At 45.3% G+C, this 23,291-nt stretch overlaps 4 protein-coding genes across 8 annotated transcripts in view; 2 read left to right on the top strand and 2 right to left on the bottom strand.

The window, feature by feature from the left end:
* Window positions 1–3,268, bottom strand: part of LOC143427891 (unc-112-related protein) — a 39,968-nt gene extending 36,700 nt beyond the window's left edge. For both annotated transcript variants that reach the window (XM_076902403.1, XM_076902394.1), the window contains exon 1: window positions 3,025–3,268. In XM_076902403.1, the coding sequence (XP_076758518.1) occupies window positions 3,025–3,163 (139 nt within the window). In that variant the 5' untranslated portion in view covers window positions 3,164–3,268. The remainder of the gene's footprint in view (window positions 1–3,024) is intronic.
* A 1,006-nt stretch (window positions 3,269–4,274) lies between these two features.
* LOC143427905 (iron-sulfur cluster assembly factor IBA57, mitochondrial) lies at window positions 4,275–5,776 on the top strand. The gene is made up of 2 exons (XM_076902415.1): window positions 4,275–4,428; window positions 4,536–5,776. Exon 2 carries the CDS (start codon window positions 4,588–4,590, stop codon window positions 5,686–5,688), a length of 1,101 nt encoding a protein of 366 aa, XP_076758530.1. The 5' UTR covers window positions 4,275–4,428; window positions 4,536–4,587; the 3' UTR covers window positions 5,689–5,776.
* Window positions 5,777–6,209: 433 nt separating this feature from the next.
* On the bottom strand, window positions 6,210–8,801 carry LOC143427859 (uncharacterized). Of its 3 annotated transcripts, XM_076902355.1 has the most exons (5): window positions 8,695–8,801; window positions 7,793–8,480; window positions 7,081–7,717; window positions 6,690–6,997; window positions 6,210–6,605 (listed from the first exon to the last, which is right to left on the bottom strand). In XM_076902355.1, the coding sequence occupies exons 2-5, from the start codon at window positions 8,435–8,437 to the stop codon at window positions 6,417–6,419; spliced, it is 1,779 nt and encodes a 592-aa protein (XP_076758470.1). In that variant the 5' UTR covers window positions 8,438–8,480; window positions 8,695–8,801; the 3' UTR covers window positions 6,210–6,416. The 3 variants fall into 3 exon arrangements, with proteins under 3 accessions (XP_076758470.1, XP_076758462.1, XP_076758475.1); XM_076902347.1 differs by having other exon boundaries at window positions 7,081–8,480; XM_076902360.1 differs by lacking the exon at window positions 8,695–8,801 and having other exon boundaries at window positions 7,081–8,371; window positions 8,456–8,553.
* A 450-nt stretch (window positions 8,802–9,251) lies between these two features.
* Ttll12 (Tubulin tyrosine ligase-like 12) lies at window positions 9,252–11,539 on the top strand. Of its 2 annotated transcripts, XM_076902380.1 has the most exons (2): window positions 9,343–9,449; window positions 9,532–11,539. In XM_076902380.1, the coding sequence occupies exon 2, from the start codon at window positions 9,603–9,605 to the stop codon at window positions 11,121–11,123; it is 1,521 nt and encodes a 506-aa protein (XP_076758495.1). In that variant the 5' UTR covers window positions 9,343–9,449; window positions 9,532–9,602; the 3' UTR covers window positions 11,124–11,539. The 2 variants fall into 2 exon arrangements, with proteins under 2 accessions (XP_076758486.1, XP_076758495.1); XM_076902371.1 differs by having other exon boundaries at window positions 9,252–11,539.
* The last annotated feature ends 11,752 nt before the right edge of the window (window positions 11,540–23,291 follow it).

Genomic DNA, 23,291 nt, shown 5'->3' with positions numbered 1-23,291 from the left:
CCAGGAGAATATATAGCGATCGTTCCACGGACGGAATATAAATTTCAGCCAGTTTCAGTCTAACGCCGCGTCTAAACGGTTGACCCGTGCGATCGTAAGATATCCGCGGGAAGTGTCTCGCGGCGTATACACCGACGGTGGTGTCTGTATAGCGTTAAACGCGCCATTTATAAGCCCTCGCATCCGTTTAAGTGGCGAACGAGCCTGTTGTGTCGCGTGTACGCGGACGTCGCGAGGCATTTCGCTTCGGTCGCGGCAAATGCCGACCTTTCGCCGCGGCGAATGTATCCGGCTACGCCGTGTTTCGATGCGACAAGTTTGGGGGGCGAGCATCCACCCGGGACACCCGGTATATTTACATAGGGCTTTGCCACACGGGGCGGGACGCGATGCTCTTCGAAGCACTTGGACGGGGAGCACCTGTACGACTACGGTAACCTGTCAAGCTGGAAGGACAAGAAAGGGCCACCTAACAAAAGCTCTTGCTGTCGGATTTCTCTTTACCTGCTTACCAACGGCCACCCCACCACCCCCGCTCCCCATCTCCACGGCAGATTCTCAATTTTGGTACCTGGGTACGCGCGATCGGCGAAGCGAGAAACAGCCTTCTTCTCCCTGACTCGTCTCCCGGAGAGTTCAACGCTTCGCGGAACAGCTTAAAGAATATCCACCGCGAAACGACGATCGATTGAAAACGCGCTTGTTCTACCTGTCGAAGCGGAAAGTTACGATGCCCAAAGCGTGGGTATATCGGCACTTGCGTGAAATTATCGTGGATTTATATAGAGAGGGGACGTATCTCTGAGATACGAGTGTTATCGCGGTTGTCGCGCGAGCAACGAGCAAACATTATAGTCGAAATCTTCTCGAACCGGAAGTAGTCATTCGCCACGTTCCTTTCGGGAGTGCAGCCCTTCGCAGAGGCGCATTCAGAGTTGCGTGCAGAAATTGCAACGGGTGGATCGCGCGAGAATGCGTGAATCGTTTCGAACAATTCCTTGACGCTTGCGTGGAATATATCATGAAACTCGGGGCGTGCGAAGTGGTCGTTAGGCTTTCGTCATCGCACAGGGCTTGATAGGCGAGGGATAACGACAAACGCTACACGGAGTGTCATAGATTATGCCCTTCTCGATACTACGTCATGGAAACGGGTGGCTCGACTGTTTTACGATTACTACACGTGTCTCGTACACGCACGGGGTTGAATTTAATCTTTTAAAATACAACGCGCGTTTACAGCTAATTCTCCGTCTGATACTCGATAAATCTTAACAAAAAAAAAATCGTTTTCCACAGGGATCGGAGGACATGCCAACCCCCTTGAAATCACGAAAGAAGACTGACTTACCGCCAACGTAAAAAGAAGACGTATAACTTAGTTAGGGATTACAGGACGAGATTTAATGAAGGGATAAAGGGCCAGACCGGCGTGGAACATTGGAGATCCCTTTTGGGATCGGAGAGACGGTCGGTAAATGTGGCATATGCGTGTATGTATGCGAAGGCAAGAGAGCTGGCTCGAAAAATCGGATGGAGGAAACGGCAAGTTAAAATTAAGCCCGGTTCGGTCTCCGTCGCGTGGCCGTAGAGGCAACAGAGACGGGGGATGTCCTCTTCATAAGACACTGCCGAAAATACACTACACGCTTGATAAACGGTGTGTCTGACGCGTACAGCAAGAGTTTAACTCGCGTCTCTGAACAGCCAGCAAACGGATGAAAAAGGGAAACCGATATCCGCTGCGAAGGTGTAAATTACAGCGGTGTGTAAACGATGCTGAAAAAATAAGCCAACAGACACATTCTGTTTTAACTGTTACGAGAGGCGTCGAAGAATATACGATCGAGTCTGGTAATTTCATCGTCGAGCAAATTCATCTAACCGGTCTATCAATTTTTCCTCCACGTATACGGTTCTTCCGTTGGCCGGAAACGAACTGGCGGCATTGATCGACCACCAGCTATCGTTCTGGTCTAGGTGGAAGCTAGCCTTGGTGAATTTCACGGACAATTAGCACACCGTTCTCGACGACACCATTTTAGGACAGCTGCTCGCAGCCAGCGGTCGGGCTTTGCGATATGTTCTCTCGCTTATTCGGCGACGTGTACATACGTGGGCTATGGCTCGCTCAATTGATCGAAATTGGCTAATTCGTCGAGGCTGAAACTAGCCTACTCCCAACCTGGCTAATTATCCAGTGTGCTGGCCGACAGTAGCTCTCATGCTGCGTCTGGTCTCGCGGCGAGAAACCGCTCCACACGAAAATAGCAACACACCGCCGCCGTGTCCGGAGCGAGGAGCAAAAGTGAAAAAAGTAGGCGGAGAGGCCAAGGAATATTCATGGAACCAGTTGTCCTCCTGCGGCGATTCACGAGGGAATCAGACACCAACTCGGTTACTCGCTTATCTACGAGGAAAGTGACCGTACGGTGTTCGTTTTACGTGCGGTGCGAGACACAGGAATCGGCTGCCGGTTTCACGTGTCTCTCGTCCCTCGACAAAGCTGTGGGAGCTCCCTTTAGCATATAAAGGAGTCGCTGGTCCGTCGTAGGTCCGTCGTCATGGTGAAACTAGTTCGACCGTCCAGTTTTTCCAGTCCCGTGCACACTTCAGCCGTGCTGTCTTCAGTGGTGGGAGACCGCATCTCGAGCAGTCGCGTTCCTTGCAACGACACGCTAATAATCCCGCAACTTGTTGCTGCTCCGCCGCGCCGTCCTCGATCGGGCTGCACCATCGACGAGCTTCGTCCGGCATTTCGAAAAGCGAGGCACGCGTATCGCGTCGAAAGGGCCACGCTTCCGGTAATCAACGCCGTTTAAACCTCGACACGATCGTTCGAAAGCTATCACGTGACAACCTCGCCTATCGCGTGTCAGAAAATTAATCTACGCGATCTATTGTCAACGATCGTTCGAATTTTCAATTTTCGCGCGCTCCCCTCCTCGATCGCGAGGCGAAGGAAACGCATCCGGGATGTTTCTACGCTACCACGTCGAACGAGAAAAAGAACATCAGACTCACCAAGATCTTCGACCAGTCGAAGCATGACACCGCCGATGTGCAGTTCTCCTTTTACCCGCAAGCTCCTCTCGATCTGAAGATCGGTCACATAGACGCGCAGCACCCAGCTGCCGTCCACCTCGTAGCCGTCGGAGTACATGGTTCCCGATCGGACGATCGTGCGCCGGAAAATCGGATGCGAGACAAACGCGTGCTCCGCCGCGTACACACTTTCGGTTGGCGAACACTCGAGACCCGACCAGAGAAAGGAGTCCCGCCCTAAGGCGCGGAAATCATGATTTCGCGGCACCTGACACCGTCGCGGTTGCACTTTTCAAAAATCGACCCGTCGATCCGGCGAGGGACGAGCCGCGTTTGAACCGTGTTTGTAGCTGCCACTCGACGAGACCCCGTGCGAACGTTCGAGCGACTCGATCCGGCCAAGTGTGCGCACTTGCGATACACTGGATGCCTCGATCGGGAGACTCGCACGGATTCGTACCGAACGCTGTATAGTGGCGCTTCAATCGTGAGCACCCAGAGCCCAGCTGGTTTCTCGACTGGTGTCGAACGTGCACTCTCGGCTCGGCTATACGCTCTCTTACCGAGAATAGAACTATGTATTTACAAGCGACGCGCGCTTGGAATGCGCGCGCAGGTTTCCCCCTCTACGCCCCTCGAGTCGAGCGAGTCGACGCTTGCGCCGCGACCCCCGCGCACGTTCTAACCCGTCACACAACTCGATTTCCTTTCCCTCCGCGTCCACCGGTACCGCGATCGTACTCTTCGTCGCGTTTCCTTTCCTGTTCCATTGCTCTCGTCGTGCTCGTCGTCCTTCTCGATCGCCTCGCGAAGAGTGCTCGCATCGACTCTCCCTTCCATCTTCGCTGACGCACGTAGCCTCATCCTCTTCTCGCACGGCCACACCATATCCCTGACAATGAGCATCCATCGGATCGTTCTCATGCAGATTCCCTCTGTCTTCTACGGTAACCTATTGATTATGTTTTAGAACGATTGAAACAAGTTGCGTAGACGATATTCTAAATGTGTACAATTGCGAGGAACTATGTAAGAACTGATGTAAGAATTCGGGTGGAGTTTTGAATTCAAGGACGTTCTGAGATAGTCAGTCGTTCTTCGACCTTTATTTGAATTTCAATCGATCGGGATCCTGCGAGGTCATTTCTAATTCTAGGTCATATCGAATATTAAAATTTCTGTATTACCCGCGAAAATGTCGTTGATTGTCTCGTCCAGTTGCCGCTTGTAGCGCGACTGGATAGCTAGCTTGCATACGTACTGCAGAGTTCTCCTTTTACCCAAGGAGAGGGATTAAGACATTGAATTATATTGCAACAGGAATATTTATGTGAAAATATTGGCTGAGAAATCCTATGAAATAGCGTAACGCCAAACGAAAACGTAAGATTATCAATTTTTTTTTTTCGCTATAGAAATAATAGATAATTTGAGGTTGGAGTTCGTTAAACATTTTATACTGGTTGTCTGCATTTCTGTTCTTTGCAAAGGTCAGACTTTTGAGTAAAATTCGATACGTATAGTTTGGTGATATTTGGTGCAATGATTGCGTGTCTCAGAAGATTTATTTTACCATTACACGAGTTGGATAATCTTGGGAAGCTGCGAAAGCAGTTTCTTAGATATAATTCTTCGCAATCCTCGTCAAAAATTTTAGAACATCTAAAAGATAAGAGCTTACTAAGGGTTAGAGGGAACGAAGCTTCAATATTCTTACAAGGATTGATTACAAATGATATGAAGCATTTCGAACAAGGGGCGGCCAATTTATACGCACTATTTCTAAATATTAAGGGTAGAGTGATGTACGATGTTATCATCTATAAAACTCAGGAAGATAACGTGTATTATATCGAATGCGATTTACAAGCTGTAGAACCTCTACAAAAGCATTTGAAAATGTACCGTGTTAAGAAAAGAATAGATATAGATCATTTAGGTGATAATATGAATGTTTGGACATTCTTTGATCCTGGTCATTATATGAATAACAAACATAGCGGTGATAGACAAAAGCTTGAAGGTTTAATATTTCCATGTGGTACTCTTAATAATAAAGTAAGCAAAGTAGTTGATAATATTATGATATACGAGGATCCAAGACTTTCTGATTTAGGTATTAGAATTTTAGCAGAATCAAACGTAGAAAGAAATGAAATAATTAGGCATTTGAACTCGGAATTGTTAGATTCCACCAATAGTTTGAGTTACAAAGGATATCGTTATAAACTAGGAGTAGCTGAGGGTATCGAAGATTTACCGCCAGGGAAGCCGTTGCCATTAGAAATTAACTGCGATTATCTGCACGGTGTTAGCTTTCATAAAGGCTGTTACGTTGGTCAGGAACTTACAGCACGTACTTATCACACTGGTGTTGTAAGAAAACGTTTAATGCCTTTATTATTTGACGAGGTTCCTACCATGTCCTTTCTATACGACGATAAAATTATTAACGAACATGGTAATCCAATCGGTAAATTTAGGGGAATTGAAAATCGATACGGATTAGGCTTAATGCGAATCACAGAATCTCTAAATGCTAAATCTTTAACTTTATCCAACAATAAATTAAAAGTGTTGAAACCTGTTTGGTGGCCACAAGAAACTCAAGCACAAAATGCTTTTGTTAACAAAAAAGAATAAATATATTCTGAAATTAGATATGATTTTGCGTTTGTATATACAAAATTGTATTGTACAAATATTAAAATAAATATGCTATAATAAAAAATTGCAGAGTATTTACCATCCATATTACTTTATAGGATGGAATCTATCCCTAGTACATCTACGAGCGAGATTCGTATTATTGAACACAACCAGGGTTTAACGTCCGCTATTCAGGATTCTAAAGACACAACAGGAGTGTTTAAATGTTCTTACTGTTCGTTAGAAGAACGCTTTGACTTTAAGGGCATCAAACCACCATTCGCGCGACAATTAAATTATTTAGAAGAGTGTTATATTATGAAAGATCCTTTTAGTTTGCCTAACAGAGGAGAAGTTTTAGTATTAGGGTCTGATTGCAATTTTTGTAAGAAGCCAGTGTGCTTAGGATGCAGTATATATTTTGGAAAACGATTTTGTTTAAAATGCGCGTCAGTACATGCACAAAATCTGCCATCACAATTGCATTCGAAAATAAAAAACATGGAAAATATAAGTTCATAGAAAATAATATTTTATTAAACATTAAATACTTGTTCCGTATTCTAAAAAATACACTAATTGAAGTCTTAAGAACGTTTTGATTATATGTATATTTTTACTTAAAAGACAGACTGTAGCATTCTGTAAGTATCGCTACATTAAGTATTAAAATAAATTGTTATGCAAAAATTTATAAGTTAGCAGTATTGTTTATGCTACTTTTAATTCGATGGCTTTTTAGGTTTAGCTGTAAGTTTTTTTGCTAAAATTTCCTTCTTTTTGTCCAACTTGCTTTTCTTCAGTTTTTTACTTGCGTCAGCCTTTTGACCTTGGAACTCAGTTTCTTTTTGTGGACTTTTACTCTTTTCCTTTGTGATTTTTCTTCTCATAGCGTTTTTCTTATTACGAATCTGAAAAATAAACATTTTTTTATTGATGTTTTATTGAAGAATACAGTTTTTTACTTAAAAAGTAAAGTGACAAGACTAGCTTACAGATACTGATTCTACTGCACTACTTTTTGCCCTTTTAGGCGAACTATCACTATGTTCAGCAGAAAGTGATCTCTTTCTATGCTTTTCTTTATTCTTTTTATGTTGTTCGGCATGTGGTTTCACTCTAATTTGTCGCATAGAAAGTGTTGTGCCATCGAGTTCTAATGCTAAAGCAACTGCATCTTCGGTCTTAAAATTAACATATCCAAATCCTTTGCCTACTCCAGTTCTATTGTCTTTAATTATACGAACAGATTCTATTTCACCACACTGTTCGAAGTGTTGTCTAACTGTGTCCTGACTAATATCTGAAAATTAAACAATATTTTAATATTAAACCATCTAACAATTTTTAGTTTTTGTTTTTGTTTTTACATTGTTAATTACTTACGGAAATGTAAGTTTCCCACAAATACGCTTTTCTTTGGGGGATGTTTGTTCTCTGATTTATTAGCTGAATTTACAGTGAGATAGTTCCCCTCAAATTTTGTGCCATTCATAGACATAGCTTCTTTAGCAGATTCTTCAGAGGCAAATTTAACATATGCATAAATTGACTTTATTTTAGGGTGTAATTCATTAGTCTTCGCTGCAACTTTTTTTGGTACATTCAAAGTTTTTGGTACCATCCCCCTCAAACGGATCGATTCAATCTTTCCAAACTTTTTGAATAGTTTGATCAGTTGTTTTTTTGTTACATCCTTTGGAAGATTCCCAACAAAAATTGTTTTCTCATCATTTTTTAATTCTTCTATAGAGCTATCTTTATCTTCCTTATTTTTATTTTTCTTAGAATTTTTAACTGTATTATTTTCTTCTTCCTCTTCATCTTCCTCTTCCTCATCTTCTTCACTTGCTGTATCATCTTCATCATTTTCTCCTGGTTCAACAAAATCTTCGTCATCATCATCGTCATCAGCAATACTGTTACCTAGAAGTGCCTTTAAACCCAAAGCAGATCCTTCAGCAACTTCATCTTCTGATTCTTCCTCTTCATCGTCATCATCTTCTTCCTCTTCATCCTCGTCCTCGTCCTCGTCCTCATCCTCATCAGCCTCTTCCTCCTCCTCATCTTCATCGTCATCTTCCTCTTCTTCTTCTACTTCCTCATCACTCTCATCGGTGTTAGCATCATCAGTAGCTGATTTATCTGAACTTCCTTTAGTAGAATTAATGCTATCATTTGGTTTTAATCCTTTGAACATTTTGACTCCCTTCTTTTCATTCTCTTCTAATTGTTCCTCGTAATCTTCATCGTCTTCATCAGTTTCATCTGCTAGACTTGTTCCAAGAAGAATTGGCAGAGCTGGTTCCTTTTCGCTACTATCATCATCAGATTCTTCTTCGCTGTTACTATCATCGCTTTCTTCCATTAACGTTTGCTCTCCTAATACAATTCCTTCATTAATATCCTCTTCAGAATCAGTATCATCTTTTTCAGATTGTAGAGAATTGTTCTTATCTAATTCCTTCTTAGGCGACTCCTGCTGTTTGTTGCCAGCTTTTTGGTGGCCTTTCTTCTTCTGTTCCAAGGACTTCTGAAGCAATGTATTTTTTTGTTTTTGTACATTTTGTTCCTTCATGTTGCTCTCTTTTTGCGTCTTCGATCCGTTAATCAATGGAACTCTACCAGTTGGTGTTTCTTTGAATTTTTGATTTTTTTTCTTATGTACAAATCCGTCCTTCGGAAGATTCAATGACTTTTTCGGAGTATTATCTTTATTCTTGACCGACAATGATTTGACCATCGTTTACATAAATCTTACTTTATCCTTTTATAATGCGCCTATCCTGTTAGAAGTACAAGAAACGGTTAAAATTTCGTATATACTCCGAGCCCACGTGTAATATGTTTGTACATATATGTGCAACGGATAAATCGAAGATAGAATTGTATTATAAAATTTGAATTAGTATAAAAGTAAGAAAACAATAGATGAAGCAAATTTTATTTATGTGTAAAATTTGCTAATAAACAATACTAAAATACTAGCTAGAAACATACGTGTACGAATCAAACCGCCAAGAATAATGCACCACTTAATACGCCGGCTCAGACTGAAACACTTTGAGCGCCAACAGGAAGAACGAAATCAGCCATCACTGTTTTCTACTGTTCCTCAGGGATCTCAACGTCCAACTGGTGAACAAAATTCTCTACTTAGAAAATGTTCGAACGAAAATTTCCCTATAAATTTAACTATTAATTACAGTACTACGGTAATCACAAAGTTGTAAGAAATAATAAGTACTGAAATTATAGGAATACATTGTATTCTAAGCATACAATTGTATTCTAAATTATGGTTAGGAATACTCGTAATAATCTCACGTACAACTAAGTTGTTAGTACAGAAGAAGAGGTTATGTTTTACAGTGTTTTCATGATCCTGTAACATTTTGAATTTCTAAGTGATTTATCGCACGGTTTGATACATAAATAATTGAAAAAAAAGGTAAGTAACTTTTTATTGATGTTATTTCTAGATATAATAACAATTTGTTATAAAATTATTTAGTTCATCCAAGTGCAAAGTGTTAGAAACATGAATACATTTTCAGATTATATTTCAGCTCTATATAATGGATGGAGTAGGATTATTCAACACTTTCCTTCAAGCACACCAACCTCAATTAGAATCCTCTGCAGTTCCAAGGATATTTTGGGAAATTTTATTTAAGAAACTTCAGTATCAGACTTTCGATTCAGGCATGATATTTCAATTAATAAGAATCGATTATGATGATGACGAAAGAGATGTAAGAGATCCTATTTGGAAACTGTCTATTTGTTACGAGGATGGCATTTCTGCTCGAGATCCAAATAACATTTATTTAATAGATCACGCATGGACTTATGACATTGGCAATGCCAGACAACACTTATCGACCATACCGCATTTATTAGATCGTATGTGTACTCTAATGGGCTGCGATGTTGATGCAGATGAAGATAGAAAGATTGATTTTGTATTGAATGAAATGTGGAGGTATAACCAGTCATTTTCTTTAAGCAGTGGATCGATAGAGGATAGAATGCCAATTTGGTACATTATGGATGAAGTAGGATCAGCAATAAATCACAGCGATGATCCTAACTTCAGAACAGTGCCTTTCTTGTATTTACCAGAAGGTGTTACATACACACTTTTGTTTCCTATAAAAGATGTTGACTATGAAGAAGAAGTTACAAGAGATTTTGTAGAAGGTCACACAACTGACCCTAGAAAACGTAAAGCTTTGTTATTACCTTGGGTAGAAACATCGTTTGTCGGCGAAAGCTTTTTACAAGTGGAGCCAGACGAAAATTACTTTCTAGCGGGTCACATTCGCGAGAGTCTACCAGAACAAGTAGATCCGCAGCTTCTCCAAAGAGATAAGAAAATGAAATTAAAAGTTTTCTCACAGTACACGTACATAAATGACTATCTAAATGACGAAGCATTTGAAATCGTGAATTACGAGGACGAGGCTGATATTTTATGGTACACCTCACATTTCAAAGAGTACAAAGAATTAAGCATTCGTTCACCGCATGTTTTCGTAAATCAATTTCCATTCGAAAATGTGCTGACCATAAAAGATTTGTTATCCATTGTATGCAGAAGAAAAGCAGGCGAAAAGTCTTACGATCCGGATACACTCGAGACTTATCCAGAGTGGTTACCAACCACGTACAATTTAAGTATGGAATTAGTGGAATTCGTCGCGTACTTCGAGCAAAGGGAATCAATGGGTTTGGATAATCATTGGATTTGCAAACCGTGGAATCTAGCTAGGGGATTAGATACGCACGTAACGAAAAATTTGTTCCACATATTACGGTTGCCTAGTACAGGGCCGAAAATCGCGCAGAAATATATCACCGATCCGGTTCTTTACGAGAGACCGGAAATCGGTAAAGTTAAGTTCGACGTGCGATACGTGGTAATGCTAAAGTCTGTGAAACCGTTAAGGGTGTACGCCTACAAAAACTTCTTCTTAAGATTCGCGAATAAGGAATTCGCTTTAAATAATTTCGACGTGTACGAACAACATTTCACAGTCATGAATTATTCAGGGGACACTCCACTTTGTCACGTAAAGTGCGCGGACTTTATCTTGGAATGGGAGAGGCAGCACCCGGATTTTTCATGGACAGAGCGTGTCGAGCCAAAAATTTTGCACATGTTCAGGGAGGTTTTCGAGGCTGCCGTCGCGGAGGAACCGCCGAAAGGGATCGCGGAGAATCCGCAAAGTCGAGCTGTATACGCTATCGATTTGATGCTCGAATGGAAGAAGGAGGAGATGCAGCCTCTCTTGCTAGAGATTAATTTCTCGCCTGACTGTAAAAGAGCTTGCGAGTACTATCCGAATTTCTACAACGACATCTTCAGGTGCCTGTTTCTGGACGATAACAATCCAGAAGTATTCCACGATTTGTGCAGGGAGTAAAATGAAACTCCTCGCGGATCGAAATACGATGGCCTATAAGCTTACGGTTGGCTCCATAAATATCGAGAAACTGTTAACTATCGTTCCGTGGTCGTGACCGAAAATATTTATTTATTCAATACCAGCAAAGTCCGACATTTCGTATGCGGTAATGAGCTGAAGTAGCTCCAGTAAATCTGCATATGGGAACGTTAAGGGTACATTTGCCTCGTAAATAATTTGCCGTCTCCCATAACTTGACGCTACAACGGGAAGACTACCGTTGGTACCTAATGGAATAATAAACGAGAGAGCAATTGGAACAGTTTCACGACAGCCCACTTTGGTCGCTGCGTAATGTACACTTCTATGCGCGAGCGTATAATGCTTAATGCAAAAAGATGCGTAGACGACGATGCGAGTCGTGGCGCCAATTTTCTAGCGATATCCGTTCTCTTCAAGAGGAACAGAATCAATTTGCAATAAAAATCAATATGCCGAGGTATACGGAGCCAATTGTAATTACTCCTCTCAATTCTCCTTCTGATTTTATTCGGCTAATATTTCTGGCTCATTTTTCCGATCTCTGCGATAGTAGAGATTTTGTTCTTCCTATTTTCTGGCTGCTTTGAAACGCGAAATCGAGCTTCCTGAAAAAAATTACATCGCGCCCATAAATTCGATGCGCGTTTTTATTTTCCCCGGTTATTCTCTTCGTTCCATTCTTGTCGTGTACCTTTATTTTTACACGGCTGCAGACTTCTGCCGCATTATTTTACGCCGCCAGCGTGACAACGCAATTTTTTCCTTCACTTTCGAATACGAAGCTCTGGCAAGAAAGTCGACTGCGGTTTTTGTTACGTGAAATAGAAACCGTTTTAATCCGGTCAATCTGAAACGATTGGTATCAAAGTACGTATGTTTTCGTTGCTTTTGTATACGCGATTCACAATTTTGCCTCGCGTGCGAGGACATAATCAAACGTAACGATTATTTCTTTATTTCGTTTCAGAGCCAGTCGCCAGTCGAATCACGCGTCGCTGACAATCATTCGCGACAACAATAATCTCGCCCCATGGTATTTTGTTAATTATCGTTTCGTTCGTTACGCGGTTATTTCGCGATGTGATTCGCAGAGCGGTTGTACTCATTTGAAAAAGCTTTGTTTCCCGAAGCTCGTAGCAGAAATTCGTCCTGTTGCAATTATACAAACGTATCTGCGCTGGGATTAACTGCTGTTACACACACGGAAAACGCCAAGTTATTTTACTTATGGGGTTTCGTTTCGCACGATCGAACGGACGCTAAATCATAATTAGCTCGCAAGGAAAATCTGCTCGCAGACGGAAAATCGATGTAAATCGCTGTTCGCTTGAGTTACACGTAGCAATCTATGGAAACGTAACGTGTTTGCGCAAACATTAATAATTCTAAAATACCGCGCAACATTTTCGACGAACATTTTTCAGCAGTTTAACGATAAAGGCGTAAACTAGATACGAGCGTATTACCCGTTCTCTCGTGGTCGTTCATCTAGTACCGGATAATTTACATTTTAATGCACCGTAAAATTTGTGTTCCCTATAACAGTGAAAGTTCGACACTACGAGCACTATTTGAGGTAGTCGGGATGGCTGTTCGTAACTTTTTATAGAAGCTCCACACGAATTTACAAGCGTGCATTTTTGCGAAAATATCTTTTTTTTTTCGTATTACGTATCCCATCGATCACCTATAACCGCAGTATACGAATCTGCATTAAAAAGAGATCGGAGAACAAGCACGCATCCGCACCCCTGTCGAAAAGAGAGTAAAGAAGGATCACCGCGTGTCGTGATTCACCCTCTTCTTTTTCTTCGTTTTCATCGAACCGATTATTTTCCACCCTCCATCGGTCGTCGCGTTCGAGAATGGAGTGCGTGCGGCTCCAGGTAGTCGGCCTCGATTCCATCGTGCCGTGCATTCCCGAATGTTACGTCGCTGGGGTAGTCGTTGCATTTGTACACGTCCTCGCACACCACCGCCCCACTGTACCTATTCGTCCCCACGAATTACGTATCACGTAGGCTGGAGAACGGCGATGGGGCGAGCAACCACCTTCTCCCGTTGAAACTCCTAGTGGGCTTCTCAGTCGACGACGTAGACGACGACGACGACGACGACGACGACGACGACGACGGTTGCTGGTAATCATGGCAATTAAGCAAATGAGTTCTACGTACAGGGACGTCGATAACGAGGGCGTCACGGGGCTCGAGACAAACGGAGTTGTTTCGCGGCCGCGACCAACTCACCCTCCGCTTGCGAGTCTTTCTTTTTCCACCACCTACGATCCCACCCCGACCGTTCGCCAGCTCGTTCGCGTTGCTTCGTCGGGATCCTTGCCTTTTGTTTTTGCTGTAACGACAGGCTGACCGACGCCGTCGGTCTGCTGCTTGATACCCTACTACGCGATATTATACCCAGCCCATCCCCTCAGCGAGCACTCGCGTCGACGAGATTGATATCGAGAAGTCGGAACGATCGTTGCGTTGGCCCTTTTATTTCCACCGAGCACATCAGCCTGTTATTTCTCTCCAGTCGCGAGTGTCGATTCACCTCTCTCTCTCTCTCTCTTTCTCCCTTTCTCTCCTGACCAGCAATTTCGTGCTTCTTGCCGCGCAACTCTCCGGGTAATTTGGTAATTTCGTTTCGACCCTTCTCGCCTGGCCGCGGGAAGAATTCGTCGGCTAGTCGACGCGCGGCCGGTATAATTATTCGAGAACGAGCTCGAACCCTTCCTACCACTCTTCTCCGCTGTCCCGTCGAGGAGAGTACGTTTAATCGCGGACGCGAAGAACGCGAGCAATTTCCCATTTCGCCTAATGCCTTTTCGACGTTCGGCCTAAAAATAGTCGGGGGCTACGCGAAATTGGCCCAGGATCCTCGGGGCTACTTCGTTGCTACCATCAGCGTTCCTTCCGCTCGCCCAAATTGCACGCTAGCCTGCGGAACGGGCGAAACACGGAAACACCCGTCGCGCTGCTAAAAACGTACGAATAAACGGGGGGCCCTGGCAATTAAAAGGGCTTGCATTCGGAGCGCACGAATCTCGTGTCCCACGGCGATAAATGTCGCTGAATCGCGCGCCACCGCGAGGTTACGCGCATTAAAAGTAACGCTGGTTGTTGCGAGCGACGATGCCACCAGCTACCATTTTCTCTTCTTTTTTTTTCTTTCCTCGTCGGCTGCGAGGCTGCGCGTGCACGTCCAGGAACACGTTGTCTTCGCCTGCGTTTTATGTCCCTAGAAGCGCCATAGTGATGGGTCGCGATCTCAAACGCACGACCCGTTGAAATCCCCGTTTATTGTTAATTAATGCGCTTAATTGTTATTTCATGCGGAATAAGTATGATGTACGCGGTCCATTACGCGCAAGTTTGTCCGGCGAAAATTGCGAGACAACTCTCGCGGTAAAAAGTCACCCTCTCTCTCTCTCTCTCTTTCTTCGAGCTGGAACTCGTTGGACGAGCGTGCCGCGAGAGATGACTTTTTTATTCGCTTCCACGGCGCATCAAGGAATACGCCCATCGCGCGTTCCCTTCGTTTCTGAAGATGTAAATTGTCTTGCCGGTCGCGGAGCGAGCAGCACGAAGAAACGAGTTACTTAACGGCTCGGTTCGCCAACGAGGAACGCGATTCTGACCGTCAGCCGGGGCACGTCTCTCGTTGGGGTTCAACGAATTTCGTCCCGTCTGAAAATCATCGCGCTTTGTCAATTTTTTAACGCCGTCCCGGGTTTCGCATCGCTCGCGCGGGGGACCAGTCGACGGGTCCCATCGGCTGAAACATTTACCACGCTTCGAGCCGTATACGTCGTATCATCTCTGATATTATTCGAAAGGTAGGGACGTCGATTCTACGTACGGTCCTGTAAATTTTTAAAAAGAGTCACCCGGAAGAGAAGGAAAAGGTCTGCACGCTATCCGACCACGGAATATAAAGCAAGCCGCGCGGCGTATCTTTCCTCGTGGACGTCGTGTCCGGCTATTCGAGGCTGCATAAATTTTCGTCAAACCAATTTCTTCCGACTGTTCCTTCCCGAGAGGAGAATTTCTCTCGACCGTCGCTGCCTTATTTCGTGTCACGCGGACAATTCGAGTCTCCGCCATGATCGTACTCCAACTGCTTTCGTCCATGCGTAGAATCAGACGTACTCATCTCGCAATTGCAATTTCAATCGAAGACGCGTAGATGACGAGTAAAAACTAACGAAGAAAACAAATGGTTCTGAATCCTCTCCTCGTCGAGAGAGCAGTCTGGTGGTTCCAGACACGCGTACCACGGTTCGCGGTGTCAGGGATCTTTAACGGATGGAGATCTCCCTTCTTAGTCCTACACGCGTTATTGCACCTAAGGAGGAAGCGTCCTTCCAGCAGCTCCTTCCTCCGTCTTCCCCCGCATCGTCTTGAGCCGACGAGCGCGTATATCCTCTTTAGTTTTCGAGGCTCCTGCGGGGAACAGGCTTCATTACGCTCCTATAAATCACGGCCAATGTACCTTATACGGATTGGACCACCGGTAGGCATCGCGCCATTATTAATTACCACCGCGACGCCAATAAAAACCAGAGCCCGTGTGGAAGACGTACGTACGTGGCTGGCACGCGTGTGTTGTTCACCACCGACCCAAGCGGGTCGGCTCGAGGAGAAACGGAATGGAGAGCGACGCGGCGTGATATTTATTACGCTGGAAATTCTCGTCGAAACAAATTTTTATTCGGGCCTGATAGGATTATCGGTTCCTCGATATTCGCGATACCTGTCACCGCGATTCAACAGGGCTTATTCCAGCGAGTCTATATATCGGGTAACGGTGATTGATTATCGAATTTACCGAAATAACGCACGCGCCAGCGGCATTGTTTTATCGCGGAGGTCGGTAGACGGTATAACGCGCGCCGATTTTCTTTATTCCGGAGGAAATTCGCGTTAAACGAATCGATACGATCCCTCCCGCTCCCCTGATCGTTTGCCGAATCACGGACGTATTACCTGTCGGTGTGCATAAATCAGCGGTGCGTTTGACCGTGCGCACGGCCACTCTTGTTGCTTTCGCCACTTTGACAAAGGGTTTTACGCCGGCGAGCGTGATCGAAAAGCGTGTCGAGAGGGCTGGCCTCGATCAAAATATCATTATTTCCGTTTTACACCCTTCGAAACTCGATAACGCTTTCCCGTAATTGACTCGCCTCAATGAATGACCGCCGCGTAGGTACTATCGTCATTGTGGGTAATGACAGGATTAAAACAACGTTCGAACCAATCCGGCCGGCATTTAATTATTAGCGGGTGCCCTCCGTCCCTCCCCTCCCCCTCCTGCATCACATCAACCCCCGGTAGCCAGGATATATATTCAGAACGCAGCATTTTATTGACCGACCGGGAACAATCGAGCCTCGTATTTACACGTACGAGCGAGACACGGCGAGACAGGGCGAACGCTTCCCTCCTGGTCTATAATTGAAATTTAAAACGTCCCCAAAATCTGGGGGATTAAACCCGCGTTTCATCGAAAACCCACCCTCGCCGCGATGCTCACTCACCTTCACCCGGAAATCTGGTTACATCGACGATGGCGTTCGCGCCGTTTGATATAAATTCGCCCAAAAGATTCATTTGTTACGATCGATCGACGAGAAATCGCATCGTACGCGCCGCTTGAATCGAGGTGAAACAGCTTCTGGTTCTCGGAGGAAATTCGGTTGCGTTCGCGTGTACGCGTCTCTGTCCCTCTGCGCGAAGGCTCTCGCCGGTGGTGATTATCGCGTGGAAGCGTACGAAAGCTTCATTACACCGGTGGTTACATTATGTGTGGCACTTGAAACGACCGAAACGAGCACAGTGGGCCGCAAGCTGGACCGTAAGCGTCTGGCTGCGGGTACCCCGCCAGCTCTCCTTTTCGAGTTCCTTAGAACGCGGGTAAGCCTCTCTGAAGGCTCGTCTCCATTCGTCCATTGCACAATTAGCGTCGCCGCTGGCTTCTCCCTTCTTTTTTCTCTCTTTTTTTCCCTCTACTAGGCACACTCTCGCGCGCGGATCCACGTCTAGCTTCGCTTTTCATCGCAACGGGCAGCGCATGTACACGCGCCCGCCGGAAGTGTACACGGACAGGGTTGGAAGCGCGTGTTAATTGCGGGTCAACCTTCGTCCGTTCAACGCCGCACCAACGAATCTCTTAATCTGTTCCAGCCGTGGAAGGGTCGGAGGGACGGGAACGGAGAAGACGAGAAACTAGGCCAGGGTGACCGAAGGCTGTCAAAAATGTACAACCCTTGCATACTTGAAAATCGCCCCTGTCCGCCACTTTAATCCTCGTCGAGAGATATCGAACATTCGCCGCGGAAAGCTGGGAAAGATACGCCTCGACCGGAGATTTCGCTCTTTCGCCGTATCCTTCACCCCCTCGCGGTCCCCTCGTCCTGGAAAATCACGAGCTCTTAATTTGATCCCCGCCCCCTCGACGTGATTGAAATATTCTTCTTCTTTCGCTCCTCTCGCCGTCCATCTTTCGTCGCGCCCTCTCGACATTCCTCTCCCGGCTCGCTTTTCATTCTCTCTGCCCTTAAACATCCGCCGCGGATCCTCGCGTTCGTTTCCCTAAAGAAATGATCTTCCGCTCGGTTGGAACGGTCCGCGGAATTTTTTTGCCCGATCCTTTTGTATTTACCTCGTCGAAGATAGTCGAGGATTGACCCGAACGGGGTGAATTGCATCGAGGGATGGAAATTGTGCGGGCGGAGGGACGCGCGCGAGGGCGAGGAACGGGACGGGGCGAGGGAAACGAAATTGCCACGCTGTTTGTACGCGATATCAAACTCGAACAGTTCGCCTGGTCGTTGCGTTGCCGCGTTTAATTTAAATAGAAACATTTCCCAAGGAACTACAAACTATTTAATTAAAGGGCAACTTAGGATACAACAAAATGCCACGAGTGTCGTTGGCGAAATTTAATTTAAGCCGAAATATTGCGAAGTTGGCTACGGTTAATTTCGCCGTGGAAAGAAGACGGCGTTTTACGCGCAACTAAGCTCGAGCTACTCAGCCGTTGCGTCTGATTCCCATTAATATTGATCATCGCGGCTGCTCAGTCATGCGGTTCTTGTTTGCATCCAGCTGCCCGTTTTCTCGCACTTTCGCCCCCTGGACCTTTCATTTTCCAAAGCGCCGGGAGCTTTCCCGCCGCTCGTTGTCTCAAGGAACGATAATTAATTTCTCCCGCTCTTATCTTAATTAATAATGTTGCCTAGCTCGCAGAGTCGACGACCAGCAATCCCGATGAAAATTTATAACGAATCCATTTCTTCTGGAACATCTTAAACAATTCTTTCTACGAGCAGATCCCCCTTCCACGGTGCTCCTCCTCGAGATCAAAGGTGCATTCTCTTCTGGTAACAAAAAAACGAGCACGCTGGAGAGGAAGATCAACCGAGATTCAAGAACAAATCTGCAGAACGCGCGATTCGGTTATCAATTTTACGTTTTACTCGAGGCGACTGCGCGCTCCAGCTAGTGCGATTAATTAGCTTCGTTCTTCCCTCTGTTTCTTCTTCGATCGTTTCGCGATCGGTGGCTGCGTCTGTTGCGTATTCAAAGCGTATCCCACGCGCGCGTGTAATTAAATCTTCCTAGGATTTTTGTCGTTCTCAATTGACGAAAACTGACGCGAAAAGAGGCACCAGCGCCTTCGAAGCGTAATTTTCATCGTAGCATTGGGCAGTCTCGAAACTCGATCTTGCGAGCCGTTAACAATGCAATTTTCGTCGGATTTCCGTTCGCCTGAATCCCGCGGCGGAACGCCGGATTTCGTCCCGTAAATGTGTTCGGAACGATGAAAAGTTTATTTCGTGACAAATGATTTTCCAATGAAATTTGCATTCGCGTTAACCGATGCGTGCTTAATGGAAAACACGCGCGCGAAATTGGACTTACGATCGAGTTATCCCCGTCATTCACTGTTGTTACAGATTATTCACGCTCGTTTGCTTCTGCCGGCCAATGAATATTTAAATAGCGGCGCCCGTCGTTTCTTATGTAGCGGCGCGTAAATATACGAATAAAACGAACGTGCGTGTGTACGCACATGATCGATTTTAAATATTAACAAGAAATATAAAAATATAAACGGGCAATTCGAAAAAAAGAGATTGCCCAACAAAATGTCGCCGGTACGATCGCTCGTCCCGTTCGAGGTAACGATCCGTGCGTCGCACGGGGCTGCGTGCGCGCGGGAAGGGTTGGAAATCACGTAGACGTCGTGTGAAATTGAATAGTAAATCGTTTATTAGTACGAAGGTGTGATAGTGTCTCGAGTTAGCCTTGGCCGACATTCGTGATTAGAGTGAACCTGTGATACCATAAGGTGAACGAGTGTGATAGTTTTTTTTTTTTTTCTTTTTCTTTCTTAAGTGACGTAAGAGATAGATGTTAGAGCTAGTTACCCTGTTCTGCGAGCTGGTGTTCTCCCCATCGATCGGGCCGATATCGCGTGCTCTTTTAAACACGATCGCGTCACGATTCACCGAGTTTCGTGTCCCGTCCGCTCGTCCCATAGGACGATCGATCTTTCGCCCTTTTCTGTTCACCCTTCTCCACTCCGTTAGATTGCAAGGCGGCGCGATGGAAAAGGAGAACGCCCGTGCAAGCTAACTTTCAAGAGTGCTACTTGTTATCATCCGAGGTACTCTAGTGCCTATGAGTTTTTTTTTTTTCTTCATCCACTGTCCTCCGTTCTGCCTATATCGCTAAATCGCCAGCTAAAATCAGCGATACCGAAGGGGAGGGAACGTGACAGCCCCGCTCTCTCCCCCGTTCGAACGCAACAATAAATTAATAACCTCGCGACTCGTATACGCGTTCCAAAAAGGGAAAGAGACCTCTCGCTCGCTCGTTCGTTCGTTCGTTCGTTCGTTCGTTCGTTGCGCTGCCTTGTTCGTCGTTACTTAAAACACTAGACCGCATATTTCTCGTTTGCATCTTGTGCCTCGCGCGTTAGCTGCCGCTGTCGTAAAATAGAAAATCCGGAAGGAACGAGAAACGAAAGGTGAAATCGAACTTTCCCCAGTCTCCACTCCTCTGGTCGCGACGCACAGCGGTAATAATCGTAATAATAGTGGTAATAATAATAATAGCACAATAATCAATACGTTCTACGCGCTCCTTCTTTAATGTCGATATATAACAACTCTTTCGATTGCGACAAAGTACTCGATCGGCGAATATAGAATTGCAGGCAGCCGTGGGGTGGGGGCGACACGATCACGCATCCCCCGTCTCGTTAAATAAGAACAATGATAATAAATTAGGTTCCGTCGTACCTACTGTACACGCGCGTGTCTATATATATTTATACGTACTTATATATATAAAAAACGGTCTTGAAAAACGGTTCGACTAACATGGACGTAAAATCGTACAAAAAGCGTTTGTCCCTCTTCTAATTCCGCGGTGCCTCCGTTCACCCTCCGTCCCGATCGAACGCGACTCGTGGTTTCGCGTACCCTCATCCGCTTCCCTACTCGCACCCCGTCCACTACCCTTGCACTCTTTGATTCTACGCATCTTTGATCATACGCGACTGGTCGCGCGCGCTTTCGTTCCCCGTGATATAAGTACGTAACGTAATACCACCCCATACTACAGAGTTCACCTTTTTTTTAGTGTCGCCCGCGTTCCCTCTCGCGTACCCCTCGCGACCGCCTCTCGCGCGGGTCGATACCGGTTTTTCGCGGTTTTCGACGCGACGCGGAGAACGCCGGTCACCCCGGACAAGCGCGGTCTATTAAAATTTTAAATTTCGCGTTATTGTTGCGCCGCATACAAATTGAGATTTAATGCGGCGAGAAACGGGGGCAACGATAAACGGTTGTCGCGTGCTTCTACGCGCTCCTCCAGATCGTCGCCGGGGGCGGAGGCTGCCCCCGCTTCTAATCAAAAGTAAAGCTATTCGTTGGTTTCCCGGTTTCTCTATCTTTTTTTTTTTTTTTTCTCGAATTATTTCCGCTCGACGAGCAGCGTCCCGCTAAAAAACGATCCCGTTCGGAATTGAAAGGGGTAGTCGGGAGGGTGGGTGTCTTCGCGAGCGCGTGTCGCTAAGTCACCTACGCACACACCTCATCTCTCTCTCTCGGCTCGTACATATAAAATTATATTTACAACAGAGTGATCTTTTCTTTTTTCTTCCTTTCTTCTTTTTTCTTTTTTTTTCTTTGTCGTGAGGTATTCGCTCTACATGCATCTAAAGAGTGTACAGTAAACCAGGAAGCGAAAGGGAGGCGTGGCGGGAATTCGAGGAAGATTCGCTTCCCTTTCGGACAATTTCTCTCGCTCTCTCTCTCTCGTTCGCACTTACTGTCACACACTCTCGTATCGTCTCGTGCATACTATTTGTTGTAACTCGCTACCTGGCGCTATACGACGCGCTTGTTCGTTACAAATAATTTAAAAATTATATACTTTGTATATATTAAATCGATTCTCTCTCTCTCTCTCTCTCTCTCTCACTTTCTCTCTACGATTCGCTCGTTCTCTCTCTCCTCGTTCTTCTTCTCGACTCTTATCTCTCGTTGTCGCACACGCACGCACACGCGAGAAAGTTTGATTACGATATGGTACAGGTATTTCTTGCTCGCCATCCCTTTCTCCCTTCGCTCCCTGCGGACATAGTATTTACACGGGGTCGCTCGCGAATAGTTATCCATTTTTCTTACACTTATATATATATATGTTTATATGTATATAGATACATGCATATGTACCAGCGCGTGCCTGTACAGCCTAGTAAGAACACTGTCCATCGATTATCCTCACGTTGATCTATCTTTCTGGCAGCTTGGATCGAGGCGCCTCGCGAGCGTAAAATCGTGCGACTACCGGCAGTTTACGAGTCTCTATTCTCACGCGCGTCTCTACGCGAGGAGTACACGGCGTTATTACCTAATTTATAAGAACGTTAATAATAGTTACGAGGAGAAACGAGGTGTCCATTGTTTGCATCCGCGGACGAGGAAAGAACGGTCTCGACTAAGTTTCTCGACGCCCGTTCCTTCTGCAGACGCGTCTCCCCGAGGGATCATCGCTGTCCCGTGAAAAGAATCATTCCGCGTTTATTCAGAAGACGACGCAAACAGGCTATCGTAGCTTGATCCGATGCAGAGAAAAGGGAACCGTCGCGATACGGGACGGAGCCGTTGTCTAGCGACGCATCCGGGTTAGCTGCCGCTGCGAAGAAGCTTTGAGAATGTAGGACGAGCGAGAAAGGGCTCGCAGAAGGAACGCTATGTATTCTCTTTGCAGATGCGTCAAGGCCTTTACGAAAGCCTCCTCTCTTTCTTCCCCTCTATCTCTCTATCTCTCTTCCTCTCTCCACCGTCTGTTTCTTTTTTCTTATCCCTTCCCGATGGTTTTTCTGATTCAGACGCGCCGCGACCTCGTACGAGATTGCAAAAATAGGAGCACCCCTAGAGCGTTCGCGTTCTAAAGGCCCGTTTCTGCGTGTCCACGGGTACCGTAATGATAATTCGCAAGTTCGTAATTGACGAGGAAAAATTGCAACTCGATTAAGCGAGTGTGTGTACGCGCGTGTGTGTGTGTGTGTGTAAGTTTTGTGTACGCTTAAACGTTACTCTGGTGTAAAACTACTTGTGTGCGCGTGTGGCTACGACGCTCGATGCCGAGTATCACTTCGCCCCTAAGGTGCTGGTGAACGTGTTCGTTTGGAACGTGCTATTTTACAAATACGGTCGACGCGGTGTGTAGAATGGCCGTAGGACGAATTGTATAATTATATCGCTCTTTGTATCAAAGTTATCGTACGAAACCAGTTGCGGCTGATATCTGTTTAGCCGAGGGCAGTCTTTGCGGGATTATTTAGGATCGCGTTTTCTTAGTTGTCTTTGGGCTTTAATGCGTACCTGTTCTTCGTGGGTAAATGGTAGTCGCACGCCTCGCGCGGAACGCGGTAGCGTTTAAAATTTAAATCCGCCTCGCGAGTGGCTCTACATTTGTATAAATTACAAACTAGAAGGCTAAAAAGTCGAAGTTACTTTAGTAGCGTCCTTTGGTACCAGCCTGAGTCTCGTTAGATTACAAATTATTTTTTTAAATAGTCTCGTTAAATCACTAAGAGATCACTGTATCGTGTGTTTCGTTA

The sequence above is a fragment of the Xylocopa sonorina genome, chromosome 1 (genome assembly GCF_050948175.1).
Source record: "Xylocopa sonorina isolate GNS202 chromosome 1, iyXylSono1_principal, whole genome shotgun sequence".
Lineage (NCBI taxonomy): Eukaryota > Metazoa > Arthropoda > Insecta > Hymenoptera > Apidae > Xylocopa > Xylocopa sonorina.
Note: the sequence above shows the minus strand (reverse complement) of the source record. Positions and strands in the feature narration are given on the sequence as shown.